This window comes from Mus musculus, chromosome 7 (genome assembly GCF_000001635.26).
Source record: "Mus musculus strain C57BL/6J chromosome 7, GRCm38.p6 C57BL/6J".
NCBI classification, from domain to species: Eukaryota; Metazoa; Chordata; class Mammalia; order Rodentia; family Muridae; genus Mus; species Mus musculus.
The window spans coordinates 51,611,092-51,631,244 of record NC_000073.6 but is presented as its reverse complement, the minus strand read 5'-3'; the positions used below and the strand labels follow the sequence as shown (position 1 = coordinate 51,631,244).

General features: G+C 41.1%; 1 protein-coding gene and 1 long non-coding RNA gene across 6 annotated transcripts in view; one reads left to right on the top strand and one right to left on the bottom strand.

Moving 5' to 3' along the window:
• Slc17a6 (solute carrier family 17 (sodium-dependent inorganic phosphate cotransporter), member 6) overlaps positions 1 to 9,415 on the bottom strand; it is a 49,297-nt gene extending 39,882 nt beyond the window's left edge. The window contains exons 1-3 of one of the 3 annotated variants that reach the window (NM_080853.3): positions 8,525 to 9,415; positions 5,712 to 5,964; positions 4,283 to 4,401 (exon numbers count right to left, since the gene is read on the bottom strand). In NM_080853.3, coding sequence (NP_543129.3) covers positions 4,283 to 4,401; positions 5,712 to 5,964; positions 8,525 to 8,610 — 458 coding nt within the window. In that variant the 5' untranslated portion in view covers positions 8,611 to 9,415. The other 2 variants (NM_001355150.1, XM_006540601.4) reach the window with 2 other exon arrangements.
• Gm33136 overlaps positions 6,854 to 20,153 on the top strand; it is a 28,179-nt gene continuing 14,879 nt past the window's right edge. For 2 of the 3 annotated variants that reach the window (XR_003946771.1, XR_003946770.1), the window contains exons 1-2: positions 6,854 to 8,498; positions 9,011 to 9,137. This is a non-coding gene — a long non-coding RNA (predicted gene, 33136). Of the gene's footprint in view, positions 8,499 to 9,010; positions 9,852 to 20,153 lie in introns of those variants that run through there. The other variant, XR_001778127.2, reaches the window with a different exon arrangement.

Below are 20,153 nucleotides of genomic sequence, written 5' to 3'. Positions count from 1 at the left end.
CTAGAGAATGTCACCATCTCTCTGAGCTTGTATTTCAGGTAGCATCTATTTGTGAGACGGAAGAGTTGGGCCAGATGACATCAGTCCACCTCCAACAGGGCTCCTGTTGAAGGAGACTATGCTGCAAATAAGTATGGCTCACAATCTCTTATCCAAATGAACATTTTAAAAATTAAATAAAAATCTTCTTTTATTTTCTCTAGCAAAAGTCAGTTATAAAGACAAGAAGTGCCTGAAAAAACAAAACAAAACAAAACAAAAAAACAAACAAATAATGTACTGTGGACTGCTCATTATTAGCTAGAGGACAGGAAAAGGGAGAAATGACTGCAGCTTTCAATGCAGAAGTCCAACCTTGAACTTGAAATTCTCCAGATGTGTTTACCAGGTTATAGCTCAAAGCTAATACACACCAGAGCCCCAGCACTCTCTGCATGACAAAGACTTACATTTTAAAAATAGTGTTTTAAAGCTTTCATGTGAGCTTTGTATAATTTTAGTGAACAACAATTTAATTCTAAATAATCAGTTTGGAAAAATTAGTTCTTAAAGCAGAAATACATCACAACACACAAACATGGCTGTTACTATCACAGTGGAAATAATTCATTTACTTTGCTAAAAGTGAATTTTGAAATGAGTAAGATCGTGATCATAAAGTATTTCTTTTTTTTTTTAAATTTAGGGTTTAATCAATAATAAATGACATAAGTTAACAATCACATAGTTCCAGACACTTCCTTATACCCATATGCAGCCTCTGTGTAGCTATCAGGACAGCAAAATGAAGTAGGCACTTGCTTTAGACAAGAAGACCCAGGGGGTAAGGTTTTTGTGTCCCTAGGTTATTAAGTAACATATTCAGAATTTTGAACTCATAAGGTTTTGCTTTGGAGGTTAAACTTCTTGTTTTATTTCTTGAGCCAAATATAGATCATGACCAGGTGATATTCAAGATGGTAGCAATGCCACCATGAAAATCCAAACAAACAAAGAAGCACAGATAAGACTGTTACAGCTCACACCTCTTAGAAAATAAAGGCATTAGACCAAGGTAGTTCTTGTGATCATGCAGGTTGATATAATGCATTGAGAAATCAGGAGAATAGAAGCAGCTAGGGGAACTTGCAACAAAGGTTTAAATTATATTGGCACACACAGTTACATTGTGATACATTGAAAATAAATCCACTACATTTCCTTGGCCTTCTTTATTTATGACTTGCAAAAAATATTCAATTATGTCCCTGGAATTAAAGTCTTGCCATATTCCCAAATGCAGGGCAAACACACTGTGGGTAACTCTATATGTGTAAGAGTCTAAACTGCTCTGAGTCTCACATGTCCTCTATTACTTAAAAGAAAATTAACTTGCTCCAAAATTTTTTTATCACTCTTTTAAATATGTCCTCATCGTAAAACATTACAAATTTGAAAAGGAATTGTCCTCTGAAATCCCATCTTACTTCCTCTACAGAGGTGACTAAAGCCTTCCTCCCATAATACTTAATGACTCCCGATGGAAAAACAACGAAGAGGGATAAGAAGCATTCTGCTGAATTGAATGTCTTTCCCCCTGACTCCCTCAGCAACTCCTCTTAAGGAACAGGGAAGAGAAATGTTTATAATTTGGTTAATAAAATGACCCAGAGTCTTGAATCCTGACCAAGAGTGAAGCTGTCTTAACTTACCAAGAAAGTGGATAAAATCCAATGTGCTTTTTATTTCCCATTGAGAAGTCAGAACCGAGCATAGCTAGGATCCCTTCTCCCCCCAGGAACTGTCCCTACAACTCCTTCCTCCCCCAACACAATGCCAAACACAACTGGTTCCTAAGAGCCTTTTCTAAGCAAGACGGAAGAGAAGTCCTTGTATTCTGCCCCAGGGAAATCTCAGCCTACAAGGAGGAGTGCTGTGAATGAACAGACAGGCAAGTCTCTAGGGCAGAGACCTGCCCTGCGTGTTCTACTATTTCTAGAAAAAGAAGATAACAGGACATATTCATTGTTCATCAATCAATTCTACAGGAGTCTTAGGTATCCGTATGTAGGAAGCTTTCAGGGACAAAATCCTAAGTGCATTTTCTAGCACCAGCTGAACATTCAAAACATGTTAAAAACAAACACATCTGGGTGACTGAATTATTTATAATTTTGGTCATTTTTCCTTAGCATAGTCCCATCCTCTCCACCCCCACTGAGCAAGAAAGGCTTTTTAGAAGCAGAAAAGAAAATGTCCACATACTTTAACCTATTTTCACAGGAAGCTCCTATGTGCTTAGAAGGTTTTTTATATTATAAAACTGACTCAAAGTGATCTAAACTCTGAGACATGTGTCTCTCTAAATCTATATTTTCACGTTACTTTAATACATTTATCAACTTTTTCAGTCTGGTAGAAGTTAAAATATCATGTTTGGAGGCATTGAATCTCTTTCTTTTGAAATTATGTTTAAAGGTAAAGAGGATTGGGTGCAAATTAGAATTCTAAAGCTTTGAAGATTTTTCTTTGAAGAAAGCAACCCAGCTACCTAGTCATCCTGTTCCAAGGGACACCAAAAATCGCAAAAATCGCAAAAAAAAAAAAAAAAAAAAAAAAAAAAAATCAGGAAAACCTGGTTTTCTGACTCCCCGCTGTCACAAAGAGGTAAGACTGGTGTCCCTGGTGTTCCATTCCTGGCAGGAGCCCTGTTAGCAGTTTAACTCTTGGCAAGCAGCGTGCTCTGCCGGCTCAACCCTTAAAGGCAAGACATCCAGTTGAGATTTTCGATATCATTTGGAATTATTTGTTCGTGAATCCTCTGTTGATTTGTCTCTCCTTTAAAAACACTTTATATACGTATATTTAAAGTATCTTTTGGCAAAATGTATCTTTTTTTTAAGCAATAATTTTCGGGAGAGGGGGGGGGGGGAAACAACCAAAGAAACCATTTATTAGAGATTCGAAAATCAAGAATGTTGCTCTGTGTTCTTAATCACTAAGTGTCAACAAAGTTAGTGTTTTCTTTTAAAAACGCCTCCTACTATTAGATTTTTTTCTTGTCACTTCCATAAAACTGACTCCTATTTTTACAGAAGAAAGCCACCTGCTGGGTCCCAGTGCTGGGTGCCACCCTTTGGGGTGTATAATATGCAAAAGATATCCTGAGCTATCTATTGTGCTTCCCTACACATTTTGATCAGCTTCCCTGAAATCTACAATCTTAGATGTAAACGCCTAAGATAAAATTCCAAGAATTCTGGAGGCCTGAAGACCTGTCAGCCTCTCCCTGCAGAACCTGAGGATAAGCCAGGGCATGGGCCCAGGAAGATGTAGGTGAGCACTGAGAAGAAAGCTTGAAAACCGGTCTAGGAGCTGACCTGATGGAGCTGATCGCCCTCTAGTCTCAAAAAAACGTTTGCTGGCATAACGGAGGAAGGGAGGGGTTACACGTCAGAGATCTGAAAAAGGGCCCCAGGTCTTTATTTGGGATCTGAAAGCCGTGGGGTCGGGAGGAACAAATGCTCAGCCTCGGTTCAGACTTCAAGAGGTAGGGTTAGCCTTGTTGGCTTAATTTTTTCATTAAAATGTACTACTCAAGGAAGCAAACAAATGTCTCTTGTCCTCTGGTAGTCATGCCTTTTTCCTTAGTATCGCCACCCACAAGTCTTCATGCTTCGGGTTGTCTCTGTATGTGAACCATGGGGGAGGGGTGTCCCCAGAAAGCTACTGCTAGGATTTGGGCTCCAGCCACTGCGGCACGACTGGAGGTCGGAGGCTGAGGGACGCAGCTGAGCCGTTCAGTTCATCCCCGCCCCCTTATGCACAGAGCTCATTAACAGGTGGAATCCTACCCCGAGAACCCTGGATCCCGCCTGCGTCCATAGAAACAAATCCTTCAGACTCACAATACCATCTGGGCTAGCTCAGGGGGGGCTAGCCATTGACGCTTCCCGTCTGCACCACCCGGCACCTACCCCGCTACTCCCTTTCTTTCTGACTTGTGCATCTTTCATCACTGCTCCGTCTTCGCCGCTCCCAACAGACACCAGCACTCTCCTTCCCCCTCCCCGCCCTATTCGAAGGCACCAGGACCGCTTCTCTAAGAAGCCTGATTAGAATGGCCTAGCGTGGCTGACTCCTTTGCACAAATCTTGGAGCTCCCGAGACCTTTCTGCTACTGAAGGCACCGCGGTCAGGTCTGAGGCCTGGAAGGTGTACCCAGCAACAAGGAAACGCCCTCAGGGGGTTTCCAAATTCCCCAGGGCTGTCTAGAATTGTCACAAACAGGAGCCAGTATTACCGGTTAGCAGCCAGCCGCGATGCGATATATCCTCCTGGAATCTGGGTGATGATATAGCCCCAGAAGAACGATCCGTGGATCATCCCCACGGTCTCGGGGTCCCAGTTAAATTTGGCTTTCTATAAGAATAGAGGGAAAACACAAAGAAACAACCTGTCAGGGGTTGGGTATGACACAGTCAGTGCACACAATTCACTTTAAGTGGTCTCGGCGCCAGGGACTTTTAAACACGCAGAACATTTTCTGCAATACTGAGGCCAGGGCCTTATTTTCGTTTCATAACAATTGCTTCTGATAAGAGAAACACTTTAAAAGGATGTTGTGGTTCACAATGAAGTAAGGGTTCCCAGACTTTCTTGCGGATGTGTAGTCTGTGAACCTGTGATCTCCTCACTTGGTAGAGGAATTTTAGAAGTCCCGGCTAAGAATTCGAACTTTCAGAAAAGAATATTGGTTAAGGTTCTTTTAACTGTTGAAGGCGTTAGAAATGCTGTCTTCCTTAAATCTGAATGGGTAGAACAAAAAGGTTTAGGGACAGTCTCCCATGAGTTTGGAGAAGTTATAATATGGTGGGAGAGGGGTGCACAGTTGAAGGTTCTGTTTCAGAGCTGTATAAAATGTCAAGGCCACACTGGGCCAGAACACAGGATATGCCTCTCAAGAAATGGGAACCAAATACCTGAAAGTTACTGTAAAATTCCAAGCTTTTGCCATGCCCAGGAAACTGGGCATGCGATTTTTCCCTCTTGAAAATTTCCTGGGTATCTTGGGCTCCAGAAAGCTCAGAAAAGTCAGTTCGGCTTTCCAGTGTGTCCCCAAATTCTGTGACCAAATCAAGCAGCTCTACTACATTCCCGGGAAAGATTTTTGTGCCCTTCAGCTCACCTTCGCTCAGGAGGCATCACTGCGGAACACATCTGTAAAGTTACTGCAGAGAACTCCCCTACTCCATAGCTTCTCTTCCAGCCTGGGTACTACGCCTTCCAAAAGGTCTCTTAGTCAAACCTGATATGGACAAGCTGATTTGATTGCCGGGCTTTCTATTTTTGTTTGTTTGTTTGTTCTGATAACTAAAGGCGCTTTTTAAAAGGGGTACAAGTAGGAGGGAGGATCTGGAGGAATCCAGGATGTGTGTGTGTTACTCCCTATCACTACAAGGAAAATCTTTCTGTTTAGGTTAGCAGACTTTGCTAGCTCTCAGCTGTCATTCTTTACACAAGCCCCCAGACACTGTCTTATGCCTTTCAAACGAGGGAGGAAAGGTCCTGGATCAGAGCAGGAAAGGGAGAAAATTGCACTCTGGTTGTCCGATCTAGGATGACAGTCCTGGGGAAGGGTTAGACTGCACGCAAGCCTTCCTCTTTCAGTGGGGAAATTGAGCTTAGACAGGTGAATGGCTGCGAGTCAGCCCGACGAGGTCAGTGCCCACCTCCTTGATAACTTTGCCTCCGCGGTGGATAGTGCTGTTGTTGACCATGTCCACGATGGCCACGCCCAGGTTACAGCGGATGCCGAAGGATATGCAGAAGCCGAGGCCGCTCATGATGGCTATGATGTAGCGGCGCGGCAGGCCGAAGCACGTGCAGTCGCATAGCGGAGCCTTCTTCTCAGGCACCTCCAGGGGCTTACCGTCCTCTGTCAGCTCGATGGTCTCTCGGTTGTCCTGCTTCTTCTCCAGCACCCTGTGTCGGATTAAGGAGAAAGGACGCCTGTGGTTAGGCACTTCCCACCCCTTTTCTGTGGTGTAGGAAACAAAGACGCCTTAAGCCCAGGCATTTGGTTTCCTCAACCCTTAGGCTCTGGGGAGTTGGGCTCTGTCCTCGTTTCTTTTAGAGAGTGCGAGCCTCTTATATTGTATGAAATTCTATACCCTCCTCCTTAGGCAGCAGCGACTTCACCTTATTACCCTCAGGTCTAACTCAGTGAACCCCAGTTTTGGCACTTTAATATGTCTCAATTTGCATACAGGTCCGCTGGACCTAACTTTTAGGGTCATTAGTATGCGAGGGACAAGTATTGCGAAAGGACTTCCTTCTGCGGGAAGGCATTCTGATTCCTAGGTGCTGTACTCCAGGTCCTTTCCTGATGGTCCTTTCCAACACCTCGGTCTACCAAGGGCTTAAGAAGGGCCTCTCACAGCATCAGAGGCAATTCTGCTCATCTGCAGCTGCTTGGAGACCATGATCTCCATTCTTCCCCTCACTTCCCCAGTGTGCAATTTGCTAGTGTCTTTCCTTACCCTGCCAAACACTTCCCAATCTTCTCTTTTGGGGTGCCATTTCAACACTCCCTCCCCCATTTCTCTCTCTCTCCCTCTCCCTTTCTCAATCCCTCCTCTCTTTACTCCTGTTAGACACAAAGGCATATGGCTGACACCTCATCTTCCTTCCTACAACATGAATAATTAATCATTCACAATCTTGCGTCATTACTATCTCAGTTACAGCACACTGAAAAATATCGCGGGCCCATTTCCAGACACAGAAAATGAGATTCCTGGACTTACTAAGGGGCACCCACAGGGCCATCTGTACCACTCAGAGAAAGATCTGATTTTTAAAATCATAAGATTTGACTCTTCTCAATCAATTCCCTTTAGGCTTTCATCCTTGAGGGAGTAGGGAGGGGAGAGACTTGGAATGCTGAATGGGCTTGAAAAAAACGGTGGTGCTGTTCTCATGCTAGCACATCCATGAAATGTCCATTTTTATGAAAGAATGGGGTAGAAGGTAATAGCTATCTTTCAACAAGACTGGTATTTTTTGATATTTAAACTGTGTCTTCACTTACAGTAGACAAATATTTTTTCAATGCATCTTGTACTTACTATTAATCGTGTACATACCATTAAATGGCACACAATTGCTTACACACACACACACACACACAGCTGAAGCCTATGGAATTTTAACACCAATTCAAAGCAGGTATAGCATGGAACATGGCTGCCAATAAACTTGTATCTCTATTCCAAATTCTCTCAAATTCTACTGCAGATTAGGTCATTAAAGTGTGGCTGTGCATTGTGTGTGTTTATCACAGACATATAACCCAAGCACTAGGAACAAGGCAGTGATTTTCTTTTTCCTTCAAGGAAGGCATTTAACCAATTTGATCATTTTTTACTTGACTTTATACACCTGAATTTGTAAAGTTGAACTGTGCACCTGAGTTCCCCACCCCACAGTAGCCTCTAAGCAGCTGCAGGACTGCAGGGTGCTTGCTGCGGCATCCTTTGCCGCAGAGGAGCGTGATGGTGTATACTGAAGCCCACCAGAACCAAGCAGCTGGAAAAAAAGAGATGTACATTGGCCATCTTGTTTACAACTCTCATGGATAGCCAAGACTTCAGTTTCCAAATGTGAAAATGAATGTTTCTTTAAAAATCTATCTTCCTACCGTGTTTGCTGTCTCATTGATTTTGCTTGTATCATTGGCAAAAAGTAGTATTAATAAAAGATGTAATACATCTTTCAGGACCTGAATTCATGCAAAGCACAGTATGCTTAGTGCAGCAATTACAAGAAGGATAACATTTACATTTTTTTCTATTACTTTTAAAGTAATTTTGCGTTTACTATTCTGGTTCTTAAATCACTGTGAAATTTCCCACACAAGATACAGACTCCTAAAACATAGCAAACAAATTAAAAAAAATACATATACAATGTTTTAGATCCAACAGAGAAACATCAATGATCAATTATTGATATATTTTGATCCTGTTTCATTCAATACAGAATTTCCCATGGGAGAGTTCTTCACTATGTTTTTGCAGCTAAGGTCTAGATTCCTTTTCTTTCATTTGTCTTTGAAGTTTATTTTTAAAAAGGGTTTTGGCTTTTGTTATTCACTTGTTTGGATCAAAGGGATTTTATTTGTGAAATCTATAAGAAAACAAAGACAGGCTTTATGAGCAGGTGCTGAACGAACATTTTGGAATTGCAAAGGAGGATTAAGAACTGAATTGGAGCACATGAGAATCCCCAGGTAATGAAACAAAATCACACACACACACACACACACACACACACACACACACACACACACACGACAGGTTCGTTTAGTGTCACATTCCTGCATTCATAAGCAGGTTTCCAGTGGAACCTAGCTTCAGCAATGAGCAACAAAAAGACTTTCCCACCATGTTACAATCTTTCTAAGTAATCAAGCTTTTCAGAAATGGCTTTGCAGATTCTGTCCAGATGAGTCCCAGGTAAGCATGGGGTTGCAGTCTCTTACCTGTAGATCTGTCCGAGGGATTTTCCAGCAAAATTCTTTATCCCCTCTTTCCCCGGGGCCAAAATCCTTTGTTTTACCGACTCCATTCTTGTAAAGACTGGTGTCCAGCCTTACCAGATTTAAATTGTTGTGGCTATGAAAGACGGATTCTGCGCATAGTCTTAGTTGGTTAAGGTAGAGCTTTTTCTTCTCAGCAGAGGTGAGCTTTCCAGCAAGGCTGTGAGTTGGAGAGGGGAGGGAGGGCGAGAAAGAGAGTACAACAGAATAGCTGCATGCAGCCCACGGGTTTCCTAATAGGAGAATTGGTACACACAGTCACAAAGTCTCATTGGAAGGGGAGGATCCGGTGGCCGAGGGCGCGCGCAGTGCCGTGGTATTTGGGCGGGTGCTGATGAGTCCCTGTTCTGGAAGTCACCTCACCGAAAAACAACGTAAATTCCCGGTTTTGAAGTCTTATCGCAATCAAATCCGCTGTCTTTTAATCAGATTGACCAGAAACGTCATCGAACCCTTGTGTAAGGAAAAAAGCAAAAGAACCCTACTGTCTAAAATGGTGACTTTGCTGATCAGAGCTCATAGCTCTCAGAACCCTTGGGAGCTTCCTAGGCCTCAGGTGAGCGGCTGCTGTTAGCTTCCTGCCTTAACATGGTCTCCTCCCATCGCGCCGGCGTAATTGTGCTCTGCGGCAGAGTGGCAGAGTGGAATTAAGACTGAGAATGTTAGCTGATCTTTGCGAACGTGAGTGAATAACAGACACACAGCTGTGGTTTAGGCAGCGCCGGGGGAGACCTTCCATAAAACCTGACCGCTCCCGTCAGTGCGCGCGGCGCAGTTTAGCATTTCAGGACCACGGACAGAGGAAGCTAAGGAACCTTGGCTGCTGCTTTTGGCTAACCCGCTCGCCAACTTCCTAGGGGAGCTGGGCGGATCGCCCTGACCAAGGGCCTTTCTAGGGCTCTTCAGGAACGGATGCTATGGAAACCAAGTAGGGAGATGTCATCGTCTGCAGAGTTCTCAGGAGGAAAGCTGCATTTGGCTCTGCAAGGGAGGAGGGCTTTATTAAACACTGACAAGTTACTCTGCTTGGCCACCCGTTGCCCAGCATGTACATACTAGCTCTGACAGCATGGTGAAGAAGCAACACTGCAGAAGCTTCTACTTTAGGTGTGTGGTATCCAGGTGAACACCTGGTTCCCCTCCGATATAAAGCTTATGTTTATGAGATGCATAATAATATTGCTTGTGTATTTGATTCAACCCCTAAGACGAACAAGAAAGGATGCAGAGAGAGAAATGGAAGGAGACAAAAAAAAAAAAAAAAAAAAAAGAGGTGGGACAGAGAAGGAGGAGAGACAGAGAGATAATGACAGCTGTAACATTAGTGCACTTTCCGAATAAAGGACAGGCAGTCTGAAATGAATTCTTTGGAATTCTAAGTTTCTTTAATTAACTAATGCACAACACAATACTGAATTATTTCTAATTACAGGTAAAATTTGTACCTATAACTAAGCTTGTTAGCGAAGAGTAACTGATAATGTTTTAAAAATTTATTTCAATATATTTACACTCTATTTAAATTTTATTTTTCCCTCCTTATGACACCTTTTCTTAAGAGGGAGGCTATTTTTGCCATTGTTGCTTGTTGGGTTTTGAGAGATGGTCCTACAAGGTTTTCCATCTTAGTTGTGTATAATACCATTGAACCTATATCATTAAGCAAAACAATTAAATTGTGCTGAATTAATGTGAGTTATTTCGCATGGACCACAACCCTCTTAAGATGCAGTCCAGGCAAGTGCTTACGAAACAGACTGTCCTTGAGCTACATCCCCAAGGTTAAACCTTGGATGCTAGCTAAATCAACCAGGGGAGTGCGTTTTACATAGGGACTATTGGATTACATCCCAGAGGTACGGTGCAGAGTCAAATAAGAATGTTCTCTGACGATTTCAAATGATATGTGGAAAAAAATTTCCTAAAATAGAGAGATGAAAAAAAATCACAAATAGCTAAAACCCTTTGCAATTGTTAAATCCAAATCCAAAGCCTATAAAATTGTATTTCATTAAGAAGTATGGTTGAGCAAGAATACCACGATTACATTCCTGTTATTTTGGGACATATGCATTATGTGAATGTTATATATTATATTACGTATATACTTTAAAAACCAGGAAGCCATCTTCAAAAATATCCCTGGAATGCCACAAAATTGAATGCACTTCCATAGGAGATAGAGTATAAAAGAAAAAAATATAGGGTACAAAGGAAAAAAAAAACTCATCAAATTGTTTCATTGCAAAATTTCCAGCTCCTTAGGACTTGTTTTACAAGAGCATTTGTTTATTGGTTATTTTATTTATTTATATTTCAAATGTTATCCCCCTTCCTAGTTTCCTCTCCACAACCCCCCCTATGCCCTTGCCCCTCCCCCTACCTCTATGAGGGTGCTTCCCCCCAATCCTGCTTCAGAGCCCTAGCATTCCCCTACCCTGGGTCATCCAACCTCCATAGGACCAAGGGGCTCCCCTTTCAGTGATGCCTGATAAGGCAATCCTCTGCTATATATCCAGCTGAAGCCATGGATCCCCCCAATATGTACTTTTTGGTTGATGGTTTAGCCACGGGGAGCTTTGGGGGGGGGTGATAAAAGGGCATTTTTTAAAATGCAGGTTTCCTTAGCTATTCAAGTCACTGAAATGAATTCACTTAGGAATATCAATGATTTTGGAAGTTTAGGTAAAACTGGAAGTTACATTCAATATCTGAGTCTGAGATGATGATGATGCAAAAATGATTCTCTTAAGCATTTCTTCTTAAGCTCCATCCCAGTTGACTAGAACTTAAAACCACTTAAAACCAAGATGGCTGAATCATTCATATATATGCCATGTAGTAGTACTCCAGCACGAAGATACTGCTTTTAGATTACATAACTGCATTCATCTGCATTGAGAAATATCATCTAGTTTTCCTCCCTTTTCCAGTAACAATCTGGGTGTCTGAATGGAAATAAGAGCTAATATTGATTTACTCACTCTAAAAATATTTGTTGAGAGCCGAGACATGTGCTAGTTCTGGAAACAATCCCTTGAAAGGTCTCACAAGTCACAGGGCAGATACACATAAATATCTGTAGAAATAATTATAGATGGAACTAGACACGATAGGAAGCCCTGTCTCTGTGTAAAAGTGTACAGGAAGCATTTTAGGAGGTAACTTAATATTTTAAAAGAAATTTAAGCCTAGAAAGTGATGGCTGCCCAGCGGGTAGGGAGGGGTGGTGGGCTGTACAAAGAGAGCTTGTAACACTTGGAGAACATTCCGGTCAGTGGCATGATAAAGCATAGTCATGAAGAAGAGGAAGCTCTGAACACGGAAAATTATGAGAATTGCTACTCAGCCCCCAGAGACTCGGTGGTGTCATAAGGCTCTGCCCATATGAGTAGCTGGTTTCACCATAGCACACCTATTTAACCAACCCAACAGATTTTCTTCAGCCTTCTTAATGGGGTTCAAAATCCCAAATACAGACCACAAAAACCTTGGACCCTAGTAAATTCATTAGATTTATCTTTAGGGAAATATATGGTAATAATTATGAATATTACTTAGCCATAGTTGTAAAAGCCTTGACTTATATGGGGAACCTCCTTTTCCCTATAAATAAAGTCTATCTAATTTTACCCATCACCTCTCTTCCACCATTAGACAGCTTTCCCTCTGAAAGCACAGCCCCTTTTCGTAACAGGGTTCCATTCATAGAACTCATGTGCATAACATATTACAGCTTATGAGTGCGTCGCACTCAGGTGACCTCATTCATTCCCCGCAGTCCTGTGAGCTGAGACAGTTTTATTTCCATTTTCTAGTGAAGAATGAGCTCTACAAATTGCAGTAAACTTTGTACCTGGTAATGAGTGTGAGGAAGCAGAATGGGTTGGAGTACTTTCCAAAGAAAGAGATCCTGTTAAAATAGAAAATAATTCAAGAGGTCAGGCAGAGCCCAAGGAGAGGCAAACTTAGCAAGTTTCCAGGACATATTGTTGCCTAGGTCGCACTTTGAACACCATTAGCTTGGAGGATTTAGCTGAGATCAGCTGGTTTGGGGTTGGCTCAGACTGTATTACTGTCATGACAGGCTCAATGACTTTACATGAATAAATTTCCATTTCCTCATTGGTACAAAGGAAACTATAGTAGGTTATTGCCAACACGTCTTGCATTTGCAAAATCACACAGCATCTATTTTTCATTGATGGGAGTCATTTCTTTTTATTTCCTTCATTACTAAGGTGTTTTCAATACTTAAGCTTAATGTTAATAATATAATAGGGAGGGGGTAGCAAAAAAAAAAAGAAGCTTCCAAAAGCAGCTTTCTTTTTGAAAATTCTGTCTTTTTATATAGATTTACTGTTTTTTTTGATTAGATAGGTGTTTTATATATAATTGCTCAAATAACCATATGCATGGATACCTTGATATTTACATAAGGGATTACCTACAGCAATGAGGCCAGTTTATATTTGTTTATGTGAGGAAATACTTGGAAGGATTATTTAAATGCCTTGCAAATGTTGCCCTCTGGTGGAAGGTTTAAAAAGAATCTTAACCCTTAATTACATAACTCAAGCTACTGGTTTTTGTGTGTTTATTTGTTTTTTCTTTCTTTCCCTCTTCTTTGTTAGTATCAGTTAAAATAAAATCTATACCTAAAAGCATAAAGTCCTTCTTGTGGGCAATATGCATGCAATTATCAAACTGATTACAAAATTTCTGTTACAGACTCACTGATGGCTTGAGAATCTCACTTGAACACAAAAGAAATTTCACTATGCTGAGGTTTAGAAAAGCCAGCTAAGCAAGCACACAGGGGTGTTGTTTCAGATTTGACTCCACAGTAGATTAATTTACGATTCTCTTGTAGACTAGAGCTTCTTCCTGTATCATTGTGTACACACTTCTGTGGGTGTGTCTGACTATCTGTCTGCCTCCCCTCCCCCCATGCTCTGTGTGTGTGTGTGTGTGTGTGTGTGTGTGTCTGTCTGTCTGTCTGTCTGTCTGTCTGCTCTCTCTTCCTCTCAGCATGTGTCTGACTGATTTTTTCCTCCTCCTCTCTCTTCCTCTGTGTGTGACTGTCTGCTCTCTTTCTCTCAGTGTGTGTGGCTGTCTGCTCTCTCTCTCCCTCTCAGTGTGTCTAACTGCTCTCTCTCTCTCTCTCTTTCTTTGTGTGTGTGTATTATAGGCATCATACTGAAAGTCATACATATAGTTTTTTCCCCTAGGGTGTATTGCTACCACAAGTCAAAATTATCAATTCTGTAACTATCTGGGATAGAACGTTTTGTTTGTTGTAGATTTTTTGGCCCTTCTTTGGCTTCACCCTTTGCTGGGTCACGGTAAACAGCCAAAATTCTCAAAGAGTGAAATGTATTCCGGTGCTTTCTGGTAGATAGTATGGCTTTATTTACCTCTGGATGCTTAAGTAAATGTTCACTGTAATAACCCCACACATCTTTCAGGTTTAGGCTGAGTAAGCTCCAGGATTCATCTTGACTCTTTTCTTATCAAGGGTTTTTAAGTGGACAGTTTTTAGTTAAGCTTTATTTGATTTTACTTTGCAGTATTATCCCCAGAGACTTTTCAAATAATTTATCATTCTACAATTTTTTTGAGCGACAGAAATAAAAGATATAATTCATTTTGAGTTCCATGTAAAGAGCACAATTATGCTGCTGTGTTTTATGGCCTAATATAAAATCTCTGATTTTTCTGTCATCTACCTAAGTAAAAGTATGTACGCAGGGAGTGTTAGAGTCTCAGTAGAGTCCTTGCTGCTCTTTAGAGGGCCAGTGTTCAGTTCCCAGCACCTACACTAGGCATCCCACAATCAACCACCTAGAGATCTGACATCATCTTCTGGTCTCTACAAGAATCTGCAAGCAAATGCATGTATATATACACACAGGCACACACACATAATTAAAAATAAATTCTTAATATTATACATTCTTGCCTTAGCTATATATTTTAAACATGAAAACATATGTTTATAACTACATGTAAAGCACACGAATCTGTATTTATGATTAGAAATCTTGTGTGTGTGTGTGTGTGTGTGTGTGTGTGTGTGTGTGTGTGTGTGTGTGCGCGCGCGCTTTCTTTCGGTACTTAGAAGAAAAATAACTTAAAATTAACTTTCTTCAGAATAGCCCATGTTTTGAAGAAAACAGAAACCACTGCCAGAAACAATACAAAGAGCAATTATGTTCCATGCCAGGAAAGGACTTTCAGGCTTGAACTCCCCAGTCACCATTCCCTACCCAGCCTTGGTAACAAATTCCAAAAGAAGTTTGAATCCACTGGACTCTATGAAAACATAAAAAGTATCTCCTTAAAGGAAAAGGTATGCTCTGCTCACATAAGCATATGTGAAAAATAAGAGGTAAAAAGTGGTACAAGCTATATGAATATAAAATAAACACACTCCCACTATTAAAGAAGCCAATGTAGAGGTAGCCACCAAGCACAGTGGCACACACCTTTAATCCCAGCACTCAGGAAACCAAGGTAGGTGGATGTCTGTGAGTACAAATCTAGCCTGATCTACATACTGAATTTCTGACCAGCCAAGGCTACATAATATGACCCTTTCTCCAAAAAAGAAAGAATGAAAGAGAGAGAAAGAAGGAGGGAGAAGAAAAGAAAGAGAAGAGAAAAGAAAACAGAAGCAGAAGGAAAAATCACAAGCCGTGGCTACCTCTGCTTGGTGCTCATGGTGTTTCACAGATTCGTATAGAGAATGAATTCCAAAGCAGATGTGCTGGGATTTGGGCATGGTTTTCCCTCTCTCTGGACTCTATTAGGATTTTGTTCTTTTTCTGTCCTTGGTTATTGCATTGCTTTCCCCTCTACTATGTATTAGCATCCTATACTGACAGGCACTATTTTCCCTGAAAGAAGTTATCCAACATTACTGAAAGCTCCCACCTGTCAGCCAACAGTTTATAATTTCACTCTACCTTCTACATCATTGCTCCTATGACAGCAACTGATTACGGAGTGGGCAACTGACACATCTGCAACTCAACTCTTACACCCAAGTCGTTGTAGTGGAACATTGTGGAAAGCACGGCAGGAAGATGGTAAGAGCCAGAGCACCAAGATGGCTCTTGTGAGTCAGTATCTTCCATCTATGTCAGAGAACCTGAATCTATGAATCTTTCAATGTGGTGATCAATCTAAGACCTGAACAATAAGAATACCAGCTGACATCAAAAGATGGCCTAGTCGGCCATCACTGCAAAGAGAGGCCCATTGGACTTGCCAACTTTAGATGCCCCAGTACAGGGGCACGCCAGGGCCAAAAAGGGGGAGTGGGTGGGTAGAGGATTGGGGGGGTGGGTATGGGGGACCTTTGGGATAGCATTGAAAATGTAAACGAGGAAAATACCTAATAAAAAAATTTAAAAAAATATTTTCATTGCTACTTCAAAAAAAAAAAAAAAAAAAGAATACCAGCTGACAGGCAAGCTTGGATGTGTAAATCATAGAAGGCCTCATCCCTACATGAAAAATCATAGGAAATCAGTGGCTGACACACAAGAGAGAGAGAGAGAGAAAGAAAGGGTTGTCTCCATGCTCAGCCTTGATAGGTTATGCTGTCTCAAATGGCCAGCCCTAAACATGTATACATGCATATGAGCAACAGTAAATGGACACAGCAGTTTCTACACATGGGCACACACACACACACACTCCTCAATAATTAAAGAAGAGGTCATGAATTTGAGAATAAGTTGGGGGAACACATAAAGAGTTTAAAGGTAGAGAGAAAGGGGTGCAAGTGATGTAAATACAGTACTCATATATGACATTTTCAAAAAAAAAAAAAAAACCCAAGCCATCAAAAAAGATGAATATACTATCAAAAGCAGAGAGGCGGGAAATCCCAGTTTATAATAATTATCGTTATGTTTCCCAAACCAAAGATCCACATACATGGTTTTATTATAGAACAGACAATGTTTAACCATACTTAAGCATTCTCGAACTATACCTGGAAATGAGAAAACAAGGTCTGCAGAGACATAAGCAACAGTCATGTTTCTCTAGCTGCTGCCCTCTAGTGGCAATAGAAAAGATTACTTTGGCTTTAAAAGTGAAGTTACTTGAAAGTGATGGTTGAGCAAGTTTAGAGGGATGCTAACATTTTATGCACGATTTTGTCTTTAAAACACGAATATGCACATCAATAAGTCACAGTCAATATGGTGGGTCACTACTAGGGTACTATCTGCCCATAGGACAAAGGTGCCATCTTTGAAGACTGAAGTAACTGGCAATGCACTAGAACAATTTTGATAAGGAGTGACAGCCCTGTTGGTCATTTATGATGCAGAGGCAGAGGCAGAGGCAGAGGCAGAGGCAGAGGCAGAGGCAGAGGCAGAGGCAGAGGCAGAGGCAGAGGCAGAGGCAGAGGCAGAGGCAGAGGCAGAGGCAGAGGCAGAGGCAGAGGCAGAGGCAGAGGCAGAGGCAGAGGCAGAGGCAGAGGCAGAAAGGCTGATCAAGTCACGCTGAAATGTGATCTTTAACTGGACAGAGGCAATGGATTTCTTTTAATTAGTATTTTATTCTATTTAAGTTAGATTTCCCTTACTTGTAAGGCATCCCAATAGATACTATACTTGTTAGTTTTTATTATTAACTTGAACTAAACTAGAGACACCTGCTACACTTTGTGTAGAAGACAGTGTGTGTGTGTCTGTATGCATGTGTACATATGACCGTATATATGTTTGTATGTTTGTGCTTGTATATAGATACATGTGTGTATATGTCTGTGCATGTGTTATGTGTCTGTGTCTCTCTGTGTGTACGCATATACATATGTATATGCATGCATATGCATGATTATGCTTGTGTGTGTATATATATATATATGTCTATGTTTGTGCATGTGTGTTATGTCTCTGTCTATATGTATGTGTGTGTGCTTGTGTATGAGTATATGTATGTGTGTATGTTTGTATATGTGTATGTGCAAATTTGTAGGTATATAAGTGTGTCTCTGTGTATACATGCATGTATAAATGTGTGTTTGTGTATCTGTATATGTTTATGTGTATATGGGTGTGGTACAGTATAAAGCAGTGTGTAACAGAATACGTACCACATAAGTTAGTTTTATGATAGATTTGGCTGGCTTTCAATGTTTGATGATGGTATACTCCTCTGAAAGATGCTCTTAAATCTCTCCCTGCCCCTCTCTTCTCTCTGTCTCCATCTGTGTCTTTTCCTCTCTTCATATAGACACATTTTCTATGTTCTACACTCTATTGACTGGAGCAATTAATGTTACACTCATCTCAAGGTCACATGATTCCATGGTAGAGTTAAAATTCTAAGCCCTGCAAAGCCCTCACTGCTCACCACCTCACCTGACTGCTCACCAAGGTCACCCAGTTGTCACTTCTCTCATACACAGTGTTTTCTTTTCCCTGGGCTTCATGACATGCTCTGCTGGTGTGTTATAGTGTTCCTGTGTGTCCTCATTCTCCAACACTTAAATACAACATTAAGATTTCCCCAGTGTGGTCAGACTTGATGTCTCAGCTCCACGTAGGCCACTAGATTCTCTGGGTGCTCTTCTCTTGTGCTTAAATACAAATCAAACACTCATTAGTTGGGGTGCACAAATGCATACTTGGGGCCCTTAGGCATTACCAATCTTAGGTGATCACACAGATCTTTTTTGAATCAACTTCTTATGACCTGTTTCATATACCTTTTCTTAATGACATTTTTGCTAGTTTCTGCAATAGGGAACTGGTGGTGGTGGGGTAAATTATTGGGAACTTGTGTATCTGAAAATTGATTATTTTTCTGCCTTCCCACTTAGTTTCCTTGTGTTTGTGAGTTCCAAGCTCAGTATTTTTTTCTGGTAATTTGTGGCCTCTTTCCTTCACTCTTTCTACTCTGTTGTTGATAGTAACCTCACACTACTCTGATTCCTGAGATTTTATGACATACTCTATGGTTTCATAAAATTCACAAAACTATTAAAAGATTCTTTTCCTATTCTTTTCTCTGCTTGTTACTCTGCAGCAAATTGCTTCCTGACCTTCACATCTCAGATGTTCGCCTTAATCTCTGTCTTAGTTAGGGTTTGCTGCTGTGAACAGATACCATGACCAAGGCAACTCTTATAAGGACAACATTTAATTGGGGCAGGCTTACAAGTTTAGAGGTTCAGTCCATTATCATCAAGATGGGAACATGGCAACATCCAGGCAGGCATAGTGCAGGAGGAGCTGAGAGTTCTACTTCTTCATTTGAAGGCTGCTAGCTGAATACTGCTTCCAGGCAGTTAGGTTGAGGGTCTTAAGCCCACACCCACATTGACACATCTACTCCAAGAGTGACACACATTCTAGTCCTGTCACTCCCTGGGCCAAGCATATACAAACCATCACAATCTCTTATAATTTCCTTTCCTCTGACTCCTCTATTCTTTCTTGAAGTTCTGTGTGTTGGACATCAGCCATACTAAATTGATCTTCGGTTTAAGTGATAATTTTCTTTTCAATGTCTTTATCCTGGTTTTTCTTTTTGATAGGCTTCCATTTTTTTTTCAGGCTCATTGATTTTTAAGGTTTATGTGTTTATATTTCAAGATCTCCTCACTCTTTGAACCTCCATATCATTCTTGTTTGAAGGAGGTACTACTTTCTCTTCTTTCTATGAAAAATTTAAAATTCATTGCTACAACTTAGACTTATCCTTAGACCTCCATTTCCACTGATCTCCCCTTGGTGTATTCTTCTAGATTATTCCAGGGTATGTTTTTTTCAAAAATCTACTAGTTATTAGCTGTTCATTTTGTCCATTTTGATAAAGGCAAAGTTGGCCTATAACACTTGTCAGCCAGGCAGCCCCCAGTGGGTGACAGTGGGTGAAAGCCTCTTGCCTTTCATGGATGAGATTCTGTCTACAGATCTTCCAGTCCTTTTCATAAAGATAATTAGACTATAGGGAAGAAGCTTTCTGGAAGCTAAACAGGAAAGGGACTGGGGACCAGTTCTTGCCATACATTTACATTTTCATGTTTAGTTCGTTATTTCCTCCAGGGCACTCATTCTTGATCCCTGTGTGCCTGCTAGTTTTGAGGTTCACATTCATCTGAACATACTTCCATGTATATGCATATCCATTGCCTACCATGACTGTGAGCTCTATTTTCCTGGTTGTATAAGTCAGGGAAGAACTAAGTATTTGTTATATAGACATGAAGGTTGAATGTGATAGTATAATCCTGTCTTCTTGGCACTCGTAGCAGACATACATGCAGGCAAAACACCAGGGGATTGCTTAACAGGTACAGAGGGTAAGCATCTGTCCTGCTCCACACAGCATGGAATATCAGGCTGGGGAGCAGTGCTCTCAGGTGGGAAAAGGTTACTCACTCTAAAACTGGTCCTTTGTCTCAGCTTTTTTTTCCCTCTAACCTCCCCCTTCCTTTTCAAAATGTTTACAGAGTTGAGAGCAGAGTGGGTCATGTGGAACTCATATGGTCTATTTAAGCAAGAATTTCTTTCTTTTTTTTTTTCTTTCCATTTTTTATTAG